This window comes from Pleurodeles waltl, chromosome 10, assembly GCF_031143425.1.
Source record: "Pleurodeles waltl isolate 20211129_DDA chromosome 10, aPleWal1.hap1.20221129, whole genome shotgun sequence".
In the NCBI taxonomy this organism is placed as follows: domain Eukaryota; kingdom Metazoa; phylum Chordata; class Amphibia; order Caudata; family Salamandridae; genus Pleurodeles; species Pleurodeles waltl.
Window position 1 is genome coordinate 167,232,931 of NC_090449.1, and position 18,024 is coordinate 167,250,954.

An 18,024-nucleotide genomic window follows, 5' to 3' on the forward strand; every position below is an offset into this window, starting at 1 on the left:
GACTTCTGTTTTGTAATTTACAGAATATCATAAATAGGCTTACCTGCAGGCCCCAGGGGTTCAAAGCCTGGCATTAAGTGTATGTAGGGCACATAAGGAGCTCTGTACACACATGTGTATTTAGTCAGTGTAGAATTATTACATGGATAGTGTATCCTAATATCCTAGATAGCTTGTATGCCTTAGCGGTGTACCCTAGACAACGAGGAGTCTGATTTGTTCCCCGACAAAACCACCTCCTCCGTCTCTTGTCTGGAGTAACCTCATGCTGATGTCACAAAATGGTCCTGCAGCAGATTAGCCTTGTATGGAGGCGGGATTTTAAAACGTTATAATCCATCCTCCTAAATGAATTGATTCTCTGTGGTTTGCTGCGATTGAATCTTAATTTCATTCACTCTATTAGTTTCTTATTGTGTATAATTGCAGCTGTTGATACTCTCTCTTTATTGCTATATTGGTTTATTTCCAAATGCAGATGTGTTGAATGGTTGACTTTGTTACATGTTGGGATAAACATATTCATTTAACGTCCAGGAATGCGATTGCACTGTTCAACATTTATGTCATTGAATTCAATATTTAATTCCAAAGGGATATATTGAAACATAGAAAGCACACCCTATTGTAAAGTCACTTTTACAGAATGTGTGTGGAATGCGAGGGTTAGTAGGCCCTGGACTGTGGTTACTGTGCCCGCAGGGAGTTGCAATATCATCCTGAAATTATTTGAACGGAATAGAAGTGAATGAGTTGTGAGGATTCAGAGATTTTCTTCAGCAATCTTTCTATAATGCTTTCAAATGTTTGCCAACTTCCTGAGACTTTTTAAAACATGCTGGAAAATTCCCTATCATAACCCAGTTTTAGCAGGCACACTGTCTCACCAAAGGGGTTTGCAGAAACACTTTTTACACAAAATCTATTTTTCAGGCATTTATGGATTACAAACTCCTCGTTCTAAAGGAGTGATGTGGGTATTACTTCACTGATAGTCTAATGATTCATCTCCGTATTACCACTAATCTCTTATTCCCTCACTAAAATGAAATTGCCTGCGATTGGGAATCATATGTTTCTCTTCATGGCTTCGTAAGACAACAGTGGTTCATACACAAAGCATCGTGAACAATGCACGAAATGGAGAAATAAAAATATATGTTTGCTTTACCATTCCTAGCTTCGTCGAGGCCGGAAACTCAGACTTTAGGGTCTCCTGACTTCCAAACGTGGCTTTACTGTCGGGTATGGGCGTGCAGACCCCAGCACTACTGGGAGAGGTGACACCACGGGACCTTTCCATTTCCATCTCAATCTCAGCATCCATTTCTGCATCCTCCCTGGCTTCCTTGTTACTCTCCTCAAGGTGTTTCATGAGTACCGCCACCACAACATTGACGAGGACAAATTGGGCAATCAGGACAAAAGTGACAAAGTAGACCGGGGAGATGAAGGGCAGGTAGGTGAGGCAGTGCTTGTCATCAAGGGTGCATTCACGCAGAGTATCCTGGAAGAAAGAAAAATGAAATCGATTTTGATAGTATGTCAGTAACAGTGTACAAACCACAGTCGCAAAATGGAACATGGAAAATACATTTAAGTTTGATGGTCAAGTCACATTACAGATGTAGGTTCTACAAACAATGGTGCAGCAAAACAAACTCTTTTCTAAAAACATATGCCTGACATGATAGCTGCCAATTGCTGATACTGTTTCCACTGAAACGAGGATATTTATCTAAGATGTAAATTAGCTAGGCGCATTCTATCCGTCAATATTCTGATCTACAGCCATTGGGTGATATTTACCATGATCTCAGGATGTCTTCTCCCCTTGGGCCACTAAGATACCCCAATGTTCTAGGTCTTATTAAGTGTCCTTGATCTTTATCTTTCAGCCTGACCAACACAGAAGACATCTAATTGATCTTCTGTAAAGAAAAGCTTGTGTTGCCCTTGACCTAGTTGGCCTCCCCGCCTTGCCCAGGAATATTTTCAGGATTCCTTGAAATAATTAATTTCTTGCACACAGCATTTATATCCCTGTGGGACTTCAAAGTTTCTATTCTAAGCCCTTGCCTGCACCTTTCCTCTAGCTTGTGTATATAGATGTTCTTTAGTTTGAAAATAGGCCCGTCCAATCCAAGTCAGGAGAATCTGCAATGTGGATGAAAACCCAAGCTGGTAATACTACCTTTCTGTGGGTTCTAAAAGGTGTGCTTTTTCATATGACAGCTTTCATAGGTAATTCCCTACATTTAGTATATATGTTGATAGTGTGTGTTGGTAAAATAAAGCCATCAGAGACAAGCACGCCAATTTACTAGGATTTCAGCAGAGATACATCAGACTTAGGCTGGTAAAAGTCATATCATGTGTAATTAACAAAAACAGCCAAAGAAAGGGGCCTATGGATGAATAATCAATCCCATTTATACATGAGACAAGTGCAAATACAATTTGACAAAGATGTGAGATGTTGCTATATTCAGGGGAGCAAAAATGTTTCAGCCTACATGTAAATGAACTATCTCATAACCTTCAATGAAGGGAATCAGAAAGCCTTAATGCTGACCTCTTTGCACTCAAAGATGAAGTATACCAAACCATCCTACTTATCCAAAATGGATGGGTCTCAGGAGCAACTGACCAGGAAGACGTGCAGATAGTTGAATCCTTAAGTAAAAGGGTTCCCTGTGGAACACCTGTATTTTTCCTTGTTACTCTTTCCAGTCCACATTTACATCTAACCATCAGCTCAGATAACCAAGCACCAATGCTTTCAGTTTCAGATGTTAGCTAATGGTCTGAGGCTTGGGGTTTGGAAATGGGATTGCAAACCAGGCCAGACTAACACAGTACTTGCAATATGTCTATGATTGGATGCCTCACAAATTCCTCGTTCAATGGCATTCACCTTAGACCAATCACAACATTACAATGATCAGCTGATCCCACACTATTATCAGATCTGTTGCAAAAGGTCTATGACCTGTGGATTTATTTTTGACAGTGAGCACTCCTCCCCACAAGTGTAGTGGTTTAAGGATCCAGTCTCCAGCTTTCCAAGTTTCACAAAATTCAATCACTTGACCCAGCAAGCTGAAGTGTGAAGCTGGCAAGATCCTCTGTAAAGGCATGGTTAGACCCCATAGAGGTATAAACCGTTTTGTGAATTCCATTTTCTCTTTGGAAAATACACACAAATGTTAACATTCAAAATCCTCAAGCAATGGCATTTTCAAATGTTTCCCACATAGGGAAAATATTTTTTCACAGGGACATGTTATACGGTTCCTACTAAGATAATAGGACTGTGTAGTAGCAGAACAGATCTTCAGAAAGTAGGAGACTGAATCCTTCCAATACATCAGAGACTATTGGCCAGAATCCTGGTTAGCACACAGTGCCTCACCCAAACCCATAATCTTACCGAGGTAGAAGGTGATTGTGGCAGCCTAAACATAACAACTTTGACTCGCAAGGAAGTGGTGGAAACAGATCTCTCCCCTTTGTTTTATTACTCATGCATGCCCAGGTGAAACACAAGGGAGATACAAGATACGTTTTCAATACATTTATTGAAGCAATCATTGCCTTGCATAGGGAGAACGAGCTGTGATAATTAGGCAGATGAAACAAAGCAAAGTTACCAGCATTATGAGCATGGTAAATAGAATGAACAATCCAATCATGATGAATGATTTCTAGAGGTTTCTAAATAATCATAAGTCTGCACTGAGAGCATAGTGGGTGTACCCTCTGCCTTTGCCTGATATAAGGGATTAGCCTTAGCTCAATACCTGGAGAACAGTGTCAGGAGTCAGCCTGTAATATGAATGGCAATCCTTTTGGGAAGCTGGAAGTTAGTGCATGCAGAGCTGCGTGTTGAACACAGCATTCATGACAGGATGACAGGGTTGGAGTACACCTCTGCCCCTTCCGGGTCAGTGCATCGTTTATATAATCAAAGTGACACTGTGTTAGAGACATTTCTAGATATTAAAAGCTGTCTCTGAATGGGCAACACAAGCATTAGGATATCTTGTACTGTGTTCCTAGCTTTGGACAGAATGTACTGATTATATCCTGAGTAAGGCTAACTAAAACAAGTAACTCGTATAATCTATTTCTAGAATAATATCCTGCTAGCAAAATGTATAAAATGTCTCCGCTAAAAAGTTGATACAACTAAAAACATGTAAATTATAATATATAGAATGAAGATAAGATAGGGAACCAATGTGTGTTCAAGAGGGACTCACTACAGAGAAACCCCTTTCCTTACACCCCGAAAATTTGGGGGATTTTCATTGTCCGTTTTGACGCTGGAAACAGATATACTTCCCATGTTTCCAGGCTGGCTGTGATTAGAAAACCATTTGTGATAATCCACAAACTCACAGGTTTGTTGTGTGTGTGTGTGTGTGTGTGTGTGTATGTGTGTGTGAGTGTGTGCAAAACCTTTCAGGGAATCTCTTCCCTTGCATGCCCACTTTTCCTCCATAGGCGATTCACTCCCATCTAAAGTATAGACTCTGTGAAAGCACAAATAATTTTGTACAGGTCTGCCCTGTTTCTAATAGCTGTGCACTAAACATTTTTGTTTTTCATAAATAAACTTTGAAAGAGGGAATTTGTTTCTGAAAAACAAAAAAAATGAATGGCCATTTCAACTTAGGTATGTTCTTCCCTGGCGTGGGGGGTTGCGGGTTATTGTTTTATTTTATGTTGGTAGCAACAGAAAAAAAGGACATCAGACCATCCACTCTAATAAGGGTGGCAGTATGTTGCCCTTACTCTCATGGTCTGATGGCCTCTAGTCCATCAAACCTGCGGAATAAGTTTTCCAGTGGCAAAGCCAGCAGGGGCACAGCCTTAGTAAAACTGACAGTCTGAACGACTCATAATTGAGGGGATGGGCCATGGTTTTTGCAGACAGGGTACTCTTTCATGTTTGCATTTAGTACCTGTGTGCACAACCCTAAGTCAGGCCCTTAGCGAATACAGCCCACTGTGTTAAGACGTAGCTCTTGGAGTCTTACTCCTGTCAACTTGTGAACTTTCAGCGTTATTACTACTCCCTCACTCCACAGCTAACTACCCTTATATACCTGCATTACCAAATAATTTGGAGCTTCTAACATTTTTATGGACTGTACAAACACACTCTTTTAGTCTATGTTTGAAACATTAGTCTATTTACTAACTTTGCATATTTGATGTTTGATCATGCTCTAAAGTGACCACAGATTGACATGATTATGCTTAAGCAAACATTTTATGTAAAAAAGGAACACTCACAAATTGGTGAGCTTCTTGGTGTCAATAATCCTTTAAACAAGCACTTTTCACAATCACCTGTGCATCTTGCTTAGATCCAAATAAATCTTACCTCAGTGGTGGACAATGGGAGGTAAGTACACCAGTCTGTCAAGTTTTTATGGGGCTTATTTATGAGGGGTTGCTATGTGTATGAATATATTTGGAATGCAGAAAAAGGTACATTAATAAATGCTAACAGAATTTCAAACTTTTTATTGTTTTCCGCATAATTAATGTAATCGATGCATGGAATGCCCTCACCTACATTTATCATTTGGGTTAGTCAGGGCTTAAATGGAGCTGGTGTTTGCATTTGGGGCCCATCTGCACTCATTTTTGGGGACTGAAACTTAGCTTTCCTCAACAGACTTTGATCCAGAGCGTGAAAAAACGTACACAAGGGAGAAAAAAGGAGGGAGATAAAGAGGGAAAAACTGTGATAAAGTGAGAAACAAGAATGAAGAAGAGCCGGCAAAAGTGAGATAAAGAGGCATGGAGATCCTGGTGCCGGATGAAAGAGTCATGAGGTGCAATCATGACTAGGTAGCGTTGGTATTCAGCAGCATCGAAATTTTACAGCACCGGGTCCTGACCTCTGAGCATAACTTTGGGCCCTGGCGCTTGGGGTCTGATTTAGACTTTGGTGAATGGGTTACCTCTTCACAAACATGTCAGATATCCTGGTGCTGCATTACAGGGGCATTATATCCAAAGGCACTTCTAATATGGCAGATGCGATATCAGTCACAATTGTTATGGAGTAACTCATCCGCCGAACTCTAAATAAGTCCCAAAGGACCTGATTAGAAGTATAGGTGCTATTTATTGTACCAGGTAAACAATGATATCAGGAGGTTCGTCATTTATCGTGTGTGATAAACAGCACCTATTATGATGTTCTTGGTAATAACATGCAGATTTTGGTGATAAACTCATCAAAATCCTCATGATATGGTAATTACCATATGTTTTTTACCCTGTTAAATTATGGCACGTTTGACCTGCTGAAATGTAACAAAGGTTGAGGTATTAATTGCATTCAATAATTATCGGATGTGTTAAGTAACCCTGAACTGGTACTTCCAACCCATACGAACACGTGTTTAGGCACGGGTTGGAAAACAACTGACTCGTAGACAGGTCCTTAGTCTTTTACAAATTGGACACTGGTTATAACCCTTCAAACACAGGCCTATAAGGCCCTAATATGGGAGCATTATGATGAGCTCTTAATATATGCATGCATTCTAAAGCAATCTATGCAATCACCCAAACTCACGGGGACATATAGGGGGTGATTCTAAGTCTGGCGGGCGGCGGAGGCCGCCCGCCAGACTTCCCCCTCCAAAATACCGCTCCGCGGTCGAAAGACTGCTGAGGGTATTTTGGGTTTTGCACTGGGCTGGCGGGCGACCGCCAAAAGGCCGCCCGCCAGCCCAGTGCAAAACTACCTTCCCACGAGGACGCCGGCTCCGAATGGAGCCGGCGGAGTGGGAAGGTGCGACGGGTGCAGTGGCACCCGTCGCGAATTTCACTGTCTGCAATGCAGACAGTGAAATTCTTTGTGGGGCCCTCTTACGGGGGCCCCACGACAACCCATACCGCCATCCTGTTCCTGGCGGGCGAACCGCCAGGAACAGGATGGCGGTATGGGCTGTCAGAATCCCCATGGCGGCGCAGCGAGCTGCGCCGCCATGGAGGATTCAAATGGGCAGTGGAAAACCGGCGGGAGACCGCCGGTTTTCCACTTCTGACCGCGGTCAAACCGCCGCGGTCAGAATGCCCAGCGGGGCACCGCCAGCCTGTTGGCGGTGCCCCGTCATTTTAGCCCTGGCGGTCTTGGACCGCCAGGGTTAAAATGACCCCCATAGTCTAGTGATGAAATAAAGTGTTGTAAGAGAATGACATTTCCAATAGAATCAGATTAAATGGTGTAATAATGTTAATTGACTGCTGCTGTTAGGTTGAATGTATTAATTGTTCTAAAGTTTCGACTCGCTGTATGTGGATCAATACATGTTTTCAAAGTGATTTGTTCATAATCGCAAATAGCAGCATCCAGCTAAGAAATAACACAGGAGCATTACTCAGTGATTTGTTTGGCTTCCTTGATGAATTCCGATTCAGCAGCATCATTAAAGTGTTAATAACAACGCAAGGAATGGCTCCCCTGCAGTGTACTACACTGTGCAGTTATATGTTAAGAGGCAGTTAGAGCTTTCCTGGGCTTCCTCACCAGAGTTTTCATTAGTGGTTGTTAGAATTGGGAGGTTTTACGCATCTGCTTCTGAAAGAGCTCTTCATCTTGTCTCCCTAGTTCTTAAGCACATACTTTCGCTGTCACTAGAGTTAAGGGGGCCACTTAGATGAGTGCCAAATACATTTAAAAAACAAGTAAAACGAGGTATATTATCAGTTTTCAAAAGCAAACAGTAAACTAGGCACATACACACACAGGTCACGCATGCACGCGCGCACAGACACACACACACACACTCAAACACACACACACACTCATACACACACACACACACACACACACTCTCTCTCTCTCTCTCATCTACTCTCTCTTTCCTTTTCTTTCTAGAGTCTATTATTATTTTGCACTGTGGATTGCATGATGCTATATGATCGAAAATAATGCTCATTATGACATACGAGGTGCTATGTTAGCAAATGTACCACTAGGTGTCAGTGAGAAAGCTAAAACACAGCTTAGTGATGGAAGGGGAAGCTAGAGTCCAGTCTGGTAGTGGGGGTTATTTATCTGAGTTATAACTCATTGACATGAGGTTTGTCTTGTTCTTTCTCTTCTTAGAAGAAGGTTGGATAGCTTCACCTCCTCTCCAAGATATTAAGCATTGGAGGCTCTGGTTGGATAGCTTCACCTCCTCTCCAAGATATTAAGCATTGGGGGTTCTGGTTGGATGTGCAGCAAATGCATAGCTGGCTGTGAGCTATAGGGTCCTTACAAGCTAGTGTAGGCCATGCCATCTTGATCTGCGTCTCACATACAGAACGCTTCAAAAGGTGCGCCTGGCGGTATAATGAATAAACTGCCCTTAGGGCCTTTGTGAACTCTTGGCTGCCCTTGGGGTAGCGCAGTGAATGAAAGACGGGGTGACTGCTTCCACGCTACTCTACTATGTGTTTGACTGTGCAGGTACTTTAAAGAGGGGACAGATATCCACCTGCCGGCGGATCCAGTGAGTGACTGTACTCGCAGACACAGGGCATCTGGGGAGGTCCATGGGACCTGCTTTGCCCCTCTCAGATGGCAGCCTTCAGACAGCACACTAACAATGTGCCACCTTTTTGTGGTGCCCTGTCACTGTGATTCCTCAGGTACTCTCTGCCCATGCACCAACATCCGTAATAGGGTGCAGGAGTCACTCTATAAGTTGGTTCAGCATATTTCATGCTTTCTGTTTCAATCCTTCACTGTTGGGTTTTTGAGCCTGGAGAGCCTTGACACCTTTGGGTATTTGTGCACTTTACAAATTGCTTTTTTTATTTTTCTTCTCCTTCCTTCATTTATATGGGGCCACTCCTCCATGCAAATGAGAGAACACCCTTTCAAGATAGTGCCGGTGCTACATGTATGCGAGAGCTACCAGTATTACAGAAGGAGCTGCATAAGCCTCTGTGGCCACTTCTGTAATACCATAGTGCATTGAGGATGCACAAAGAGGGTACACATTCCTGGGCGCCCCTGGAGCACAATGCATGACGTGGCCTCTTGTGGCTATCTGCATGACATCATGAGTTTGTGCCCATCTTTAAAAATGTCTTTGCTTCTGTTTGCACTTGAGTCCAATTTCACACACGTTTTTGTTAACTTAAAAAATTAGAACCAAACAAATAGGCCTAGATTTAGCTTTGTGAAGATGGTATTTGAGGCAGGTGATAGGATGAGTCACATTTTGCTATAATGGTACATTGTTTTGTTTGCTCTGGTTGTGCATGTCTGCAGATCTCAGTTGTACTGCAGATGAGAGGGCTCAAGTCACACTTGTTGTGGTGAGTAGATGTGTATATTCTAGTTAAACTGGGTTCTTCCTGAATACCAGGAGTATGCCAGGAGTACACCTTGCATAATTCTTGCTTACTCTTGAAATTCGGGAGTAATGCTAGAGTAATATAAAATAAATTCACATCAAATTCTTTGTGAATCGGGCACACAAGGGCAGGAGAATACAGTTCATGTAAGTTGTGGTCCTGATAACTTACTTTTCATAAAGAAATGTTGCCTAATTAGCTCAAACACATAAAGCTAGATAACTCTTTTTGGGAAATGGGCATCATTCCCAGATGTAAAACAAACAGAGTAGAGTACACCCCTACTATCACCTCATGTATGTGCCAGAGAAAGGGCTGCATTAAGCTCCTCCCTTTCTCCCAGTGCTAACAATGATCATACCTTCATGATTCCATTCCAGTTGTCACCTGTAGAGACCCTGAAGAGTGTGAGAAAGGCCATCCCAAAGTTTTCAAAAGTTGCGTGTCGGCTCAGACCTTCACAGGGGTTCTCATCGTTGCACACTGTAAAAAGCAGACGGGAGAAAGGAAACACTGAGAAGAGCAGTTGTCATGAGTAGACTTTCATCACATCTTGCAGCCACTGAGCTTTCAACAGAGAAATTGAAACTGATTGCAGATGGATTCGAACCACAAGATCATCGGAACCATAGAATATGATGGCAAATAATGACGTTGAGGGTAAAATAGTTTTTCCCATTTCACATAAAACCATACATGATCTGGAAATGTATCCTCAGTTTTCTTTTAGCCCTTGTGTACCTTATTTGTGCCTGAATGCAGTCTCTGATTTCACATTCTTCCTGGTCAGGCACATTGCCTTCCTCAGACTCCTGCTTTTGTCCAGCAGATTTATGCTGTCATTTGGTACTGTGTACCTCCTCGAGCAACCTGATTGTCTAAATTAGGCTTCTCTAATGAGTAGCTTGTGAGCTGTCAGTCAATCTGCAGCTTCTTGTACGTTGTTCTACTATGTGCAACCGAGTCTTTAGAATTAGACTCTTTTGCATGGTTGCATTGATATGGGTATAACAAATCGACAAGTGTGCCATCAGGACAGAAATAGCTTGTGAATGAAGAAAAATGGTTTGAGTTTTCAAAATATATTTAAAGTTACTGCAGTGATAAATCATGCATTCTTGTGGAGAATTGTTAGTAATGTTATTATCTTGTGTCCATGGACATTCCTGCTATGACTTTTATATATTATCCATGTACAGACATTCCACATTTTACACTGAAAAGGCATTTTATAAACTTTATGCTGGCGACCCTGCCTGATGCACTGAGGGGATCACTGCTGGCCATCGTGCAAATTGTGGCAGATAGTGTAATCTTGTTTTATGTTTTCACTGCTCCAACTCTCATAATATTAGTAGCTCTGTGTGATTTTCTCTTATTACTGAAATTTAGGAGCCCCCTGGACTAAATCACATCTGCCAACTCATATTTTCTTCCAGGATGCTTACCATAAAGTGTGCGATTAGGCAAATCACATGTCATCAAAATATGGGATTTTGAAGTCATCGAGTACGATCTAGATTAAAAAACCCTAAATTCAAGTATCATCCCTGATTTGTAATAGAAAAATAGACTGGTTGTATTAACTTTGTCGATCTTCATGTGCAGTCTCTGACAGCATTGGCTGTATGCCAGAAAATCAATATCCGAAAAATAGATGTATTGTGGCCTAAATATTGTTTACAAAAGTATTGCTTCATCAGGTGTAGATTTCCTATTATTAACATTGATCCACCGAGTCTTAGATTTCCTTTAATTTGGCAATATTTTCATGAACAATATTTGGGATACTATAGGCCTGATTCACAGTTTGGTGGAGAGGGTACTCTGTCACTGTGGTTATGGAGTGCCTTCTCTGCCAAATTCTTGGTCTACTGCTCAGTTTAGTGCTCGGTGAACCAATAGTATGACGCTAAAGGAGCCTACTCAGGCTCGGTCACTGACATCTTCCTCCTACAACCTGACAGAGCATGGATAGTTAGAGGTAAAGCATTGAACCATCGGCCAACTTTTGTGTGGGTTATTGGATGGCTTTTTTATAGTCTGAAAACAAACCCACATGTTTATGTTTTCAGATGACTGACCCGGCTTTAGTGCTGGTGACAACCTGTGCAACAATCGTTTTGGTGCACCTCCCCCCATGTCCCATGGACTCCACCTTGCATTCCTTCTCTACCAGTGGGCAAAACTGTCCCTCATCTCTCCATAGCCCCTCTCACACATATTTAATTTGTTTTAAAGTGCTGGTAAAGGCTGGCTTTTCTAATCCAGTCAGTTACCCACATAAAATACAGATTTGTTCTTTGCAGCAGGCATATTAACCCTTTGTGCTACTTTATAGCAACTCAAAGGTTCCACTGGACAAAACTCCAACCCCTCTCTCTCTCTCTCTCTCTCTCTCTCTCTCTCTCTCTCTCTCTCTCTCTCTCTCTCTCAAGAGCATTCTTCACAAGAGTTATCTTGACATTTTTATTGCTGCTTGAAATCGGAACACACAAGGAACTCTGCATCAGGTGCTTTTAAATCGTAAGTTATTGTTCAACACATTGCCCCCTTGCTGTCACTGCCCCCCCAGGTCAGTGCCCAGTGCGACAGTGCACTGGTCGCACCCCCCTAGAGCCAGCCCTGTTTTTACCAGAAGTAGGGTTTCCATTTATGCATGCTGTTTTATCATTTATCCCGTATTGAGCTCTTAGCTCAAATCTTATCCTCTTCTGATTCGCAAGTCCCAGAAACAATCTAAGAACAAACAGCAAAATATGTTCATATCCGGTTATACATTCTGCTCCTTCTTCCTCTTCCTTTTTCATAGAATCATAATGGAGTCAGCACCAACTACCAAGGTTACAGTCCTCTGAAAGGCTTTATTGAAAGGTAAATGTCATCATGCCAGGAGATTTCTTCAGTGAAAATTGAACAGCACTGTTTAAATGAAAGATTACATGATTGACCACAAACCATTGTTTTAGTGCTAAATAAAAATTTAAAGTAAATAAAAGATGCAGGAACTACACTACCATAAAGATATGGGGACTCACTCAAGCCTCCCATACTAAAAACACAAACCTTTGAGAGTTCTGTGTTGGAAAGCTCCCTCAATGCTTGTTTTTGTCTTTGAAACCTCGCACTTTTGTAGCCAGTGGCCTGCACTTAGTGGAACAAGTAACTGGGTATTTCACCATTTGACCTGCTCTGTATCATTCAAAGACAGCACCCAAAAACAAGGTTACATTCTGCTGAAGAGCTTTAATGAAGCTCATAATGTCAGGAGGTTAACACTGGACAGTATTGTTTAAGTGAAATTAGAACATTGGAATGCTGGGGGCTCCACTGAAAACAATGGAGTGCTGCGGGCTTTTACTGGCTGGTAAAAGCCCGCAGCGCCAACATTCCAATGTTCGCTTTGTTCACAGCAACAGCTGTGAACAAAGCCTCACGGAGCCCAAGGGGATTTTAATCCCCTCGGGCTCCGTGAACATTTTTTTTTTTAATAGAACATTCTGCCCTGAGTGGCAGAATGTTCTAATAGCCTTAGAACCCGCCATAGCGGGCTCTACCGGCTATTAAAGTCCCTCTCCCTTGTTAAATGCCCTCGCCTTCGGCTCGGGCATTTAACGCGGGGAGCGGGCCTTTAATAGCCGGTAGAGCCCGATACGGCAGGTTCTAAGGCTATAGGGGAAAACCACTCTGAAAATTAATTGCTATATTACTGCTAAATGAATGCAGGAAAATCAAATCAAAGATGCAAGGACTATGTCTACCACAAGGTTATGGGTCCCTAGTGATGGCAACCGTGCTGTTGGCACACATTTGTGAAAAGTTTAATGATGTTTTATTGAAGGAGTACTACAGTCTGTCTTCAAATCTTTGAAAGATTATAATTGACAAGTGAGTTTCAGTCTGTCATGTTAACTGAGTCTCCACTACAAAAACTTAGGTTATGTATGTCTCCTCAAGTCCAGGCTTGTCCAGGCTTGTGACAAGCTGCACTCTCCCACTGTGCGCCTGACTCACAGACTTAAGTAGGCACATCAATGCAGAGTGGAGCAGTGCACCATATCCCTAAAAGTGTTCCTGAACTCCTTTTGTAAACAAACAGCATCCTTCATCTTTCTCCACGGACCATTCTGTCACCACAGTGATAAAAAAACAGACTGGATAGTAAGCAAAAAGCAACAGGTTCTGCTGACTGTACTATTACCTCAAGCAAACAAATGACCAAATTCTCCTCATTCAAAACTCCAAACATACGATCTGTTAGTTTTACTCAAGCTAAATCTTAGTGCATTTTTACATTCAGTTGCACTAACCCTGAGATAAATGGTATTCAAATAATCGTTCACAATCATCCACAAACTAAAGCAACTCCCTAAAAATGCCAAACAAATACTATCACATATTGCAATTTTCATGGGCTTGATCCTGCATCTGTAGTATAACCACTGGTCCACGATAATGTGGAAAAAGTGAAGAGAAAACACCCAAGACTTTCCACAGCATAACTTCATCTCCTGCTTTTAAACCTCATAATGGGTATCAAAATGACCAAAAGGAATGAAAGTATATCAATAACCTAAGAATGATACATAATCCACATATTCCACATCTCAATAAGAACAACAAATACTGATTTACATAAATGTCCCTTAAGCATACTGAACTTGGAAATGGATAAAACAAGATACCTCTGTCCTAATGCCTGGTTGCAGTAAAGCCATGGCCAGTCCCCTTCGTGCAGTACTTATAGAGGACGACACACTTCTAATGACACAGATCCTAATTAAAGGGAATGGTATGCTATCCCCTAGTAGTATCTATCTGTATACTAATCTTGTACTTGATTTGAAGTCTGCAATGTCCATAAGTAATTTGCTTACTTACTGTATTTTGTTAGGATCCTAATAACCACACAAACTGAGCAGATGACAATCCTCTGTGATGAGCCACAGAGGCTGATCCACAGTTTGGCAGACAATATACTCAACCACAGATATGGTGGAGAATCCTGCCTGCGAAACCGTGGGTCTGCTGGCTCTATCATGATCTGGCATACCATCTTCTTTTCGCTGGCAGTGTCCTCCCTGGCTCCACCATCTGAAATCTTACTTCCAAGTTCATAGTGAACAGATGCTGTCAGAGTAAGGGCCTGCCATATTTAGGAGGGATGGTTTAATGTTTTTATTCTGTCCATTAGCTCCTGCAAAAACCTGGCAATGTCAGTCAGAAAAAAAGCAAAATGGCCTCCACACCCGAAGGGAAAACTCCAAGGGTGTGGGGATCATTAGATTTTTGCTTTCAATGACAAGCTCACACTTTGGAGTTTGTTTCAGAAAAACAAAAATGTTTGGAGCACAGCACATGAATCCTAAAATTATGCTAGAATTCTTCTGTAACAAGTGCAACTGTGGCTTATTATTAGGAGCATTTCTTAAACTAGCACATTATAGCTATTTATAAACATTAAGGCCCTCATTACAACTCTGGCGGTCGGTGATAAAGTGGCAGTAATACCGCCAACAGGCCGGCAGTAAAAAACATGGGATTTGGACCATGGCAGTTACCGCCATCCAAAACCGCCACTTTAACACACCGACCACCAGGGTGGTAACAGCTGCTGGGCTGGAGACTTCGTTCTCCAGCCCGGTGGCTGTCACAATCCCACCCTTAGGATTACGTCCCGGCCTACCGCCATGGTTTTCGTGCCAATCTTACTGCCATGAAAACCATGGCGGTAGGCACTATCAGTGCCAGGGAATCCCTTCCCTGGCACTGATAGGGGTCTCCCTGCCCCCCTCCCCGTAGTCCTCCCCCGCCCTCCCCCTCTCTATCCTGCCCCCCGCACATATACACATCCACATGCGTACTCATATACACACATGCACACACGCATACACACCACCACCCACGCATGCAGACATACATACCCACACACCGCAACACACACCAACATACCTTGTCACACACATGCAATCACAACACACGACACTCACAATCACTCATTCACACATGAATCCTACGCGACTCACACCCGCAGGCACGCATTCCAACACATACACACACCCCCCCCCACATACACACAACAGCCCCCATCCCCCTCTCCAGTGGAGAACCATACTTACCTGCTTGCAGGGGGTCCTCCGGCTGGAGACGGTCGGCGGCACTGCTGTCAGCAGCAGCGTCCGCCAGCAAAACACCACCAGGCAGTATCATTGGTCATGATACGGTCGGCGGTGTTTTTCTGGCGTGGCGGTGCTGCTGTCAGCATCACCGCCTTACTGCCGTCCACCGCCGCCTTACCGCCGTCCACCGCCATGACCGTCGGCGGTGTTCTGCCAGCATTCTGGCGGAATACCGTTGGCAGTCATGATACTCGTAGACGGCTGGTAGCCACAGCGTGGTATGTTGGCGGCCGTCGCCGTTGCGGTAGGCGGTCAATACCGTCAATGTTGTAATGAGGGCCTAAATGACTAGACATTACTTTCTTTTATCTAGGAGTAATCAGTGTCTCAAAATCCAACTGATCCATCTTCTCTTTAGCTGTACTTAATAATGTCCTACTCTACAGATCTAGGTTCATTATTTTTGCTATCAGACCCAAATTTCAACTATTATAACTTTTCAATGTATGAGTGAGGTGTAATCCCAGTGGTATTTAAGGTTTAAAAGTTACCTGATCTCATCAAATGCTTAGGATCAGTTTTTAAGGTACAAATATTCTTCAATCCACACCATCTCAGGGATCTCTGTCACACACATTAAAGGCATAACTTTTACCCGGTATTGACATTTTGTAAATCTAATGGCGAGATGGATAGTGCAAACCCAATATATGAACATAATTAGTCCAGTATGTGTTTTCATATTTATTTGCTGTTTAGTTATACAGTTTTACTAAGCAAAAACCAGGCAAAAACTTGCCGCTATGTCACAATAAACAGGCTTGGTGATGAAAACACAGGGGCAGTAACAGTAACAGAAACAATGCAGAAAACAGAGAATAAGATAAATAAGAGTAATCAATTGAAAAGGTTAGCAATAGTGAACATTAGACAAGGTGTACTAACAGTAATGGGCTGGTACATAGGAAACCATGGAACAGGTATGGGAGGCAGGGCAATGTACGAGTTAAATTGAAAAAAGTAATCCAATGACAGCGGAATTACAGGGAAGTTTAACAAATCTGCAGGGGGCGAAGTGTGACCCAAAAACTAAATTATATATTGTATCAAAGAGACCATGGAGGGAAGAGATGATGTAGTGTAAGGGGCTTAATGTTGAAATAGTTGCCAGTATACAGTTTTGCAGGTACCCATCTCACCTATTCAGCCATTGCTTTCGAAATTACAACAAATGTGTCATCAATTTTAAGATACAATTTAACAATCTCTCATAAGGCAGAATAAAAATTTCTTTAAAATACGTCATTGAAATACTGGCATAAGAAGGGGTACCTGTCAGAACATATGATTCGACTCATATTGCGTATAAACAACTGCTACTGATGCGGTTCTTGGGCTACACTGAATAAGTAGTTAAAAATTGTACATTAAGGGCCAGATGTAGCAAGTTATGCTTTTGCGATTCTGAAATTAATTTCAGAATCGCAAAAGCATATGCAGAATGGTGTCTCAGACACCTTCTACGAATCGATATGGGGTCGCAAAGACCCACCTCATTAATATTAATGAGGTGGGTCGCATTTTGTGACCCCATAGCGATTCCCTGCACTCACAGGGATGGTGGCCTGCTGAAGTCCGCAGACCTCCATGTCTGTGACTGCTTTTTAAATAAAGCAGTTTTATTTTTCATTTTGCAGCCCGTTTTCCTTTAATAGTTGCACAATGAAAAAACTTCCGAAATCATTTGGTTTCGTTTTTTCAGAGCAGGCAGTGGTCCATAGGACCACTGCCTGCTCTGAAAAAATATTTCTGCCGACACTCACAAAGGGGAAGGGGTCCCATGGGGACCCCTTCCCTTTTGCAAATGTGTTACCACCAGTGTGACACTGGTGGTAACTGCGAGTTGCTTTGCGACCGCATTCGTGGTCACAAAGCAATTCTGAATTGCGATGCGAGTCGCAAATAGGAAGGGAACACCCCTTCCTATTTGCGAGTCGCATTCACAAATTGCGAGTCGGTACCGACTCGCAATTTGTGAATGAGCATCGCGTTAGGTCGTTTGCATGGCGCAAACTGCGATTTTCGCAGTTTGCACCATGCAAACGGTTTTGTACATCTGGCCCATACTCTCTTATCAGTGACTATAACTGAGCTGCCTCAATCTCTTCTATGCTATAGAAGCTGGTGAGAGGTAGACTCCATACTATTCTTAATCCAGGCAGGAGCAGTTTTAAATGTTTCAAAGGAAACATCCTGTAGCTTTATCATAAACTCAAAAGTGAGGTATCAATTACTGTAAATAGCTACCAAGTAAATGAAAATGTTTTCCAAGAAGGACTTTGTGCCACCAGTTATCAGACAACTGAGAGTCTTGTGTGTTATCAGCAGAGTGCAAAACCTCAGTATTACACGGTATAAATTAGGCAAAATGGCTCTCAGGTGCTCATTAAAGCTATTATTTTGAAGTATATTTGTCAAAGATCTGATCTAATTATTTTTAATATGGGAATTAGGATTTCTT

General features: G+C 42.3%; 1 protein-coding gene across 4 annotated transcripts in view; it reads right to left on the minus strand.

Annotated features, from left to right (window-relative positions):
- CACNA1H (calcium voltage-gated channel subunit alpha1 H) overlaps nucleotides 1–18,024 on the minus strand; it is a 731,062-nt gene that overhangs the window by 27,297 nt on the left and 685,741 nt on the right. For all 4 annotated transcript variants that reach the window (XM_069210130.1, XM_069210129.1, XM_069210128.1 and 1 more), the window contains exons 29-30: nucleotides 9,746–9,867; nucleotides 1,172–1,507 (exon numbers count right to left, since the gene is read on the minus strand). In XM_069210130.1, coding sequence (XP_069066231.1) covers nucleotides 1,172–1,507; nucleotides 9,746–9,867 — 458 coding nt within the window. The remainder of the gene's footprint in view (nucleotides 1–1,171; nucleotides 1,508–9,745; nucleotides 9,868–18,024) is intronic.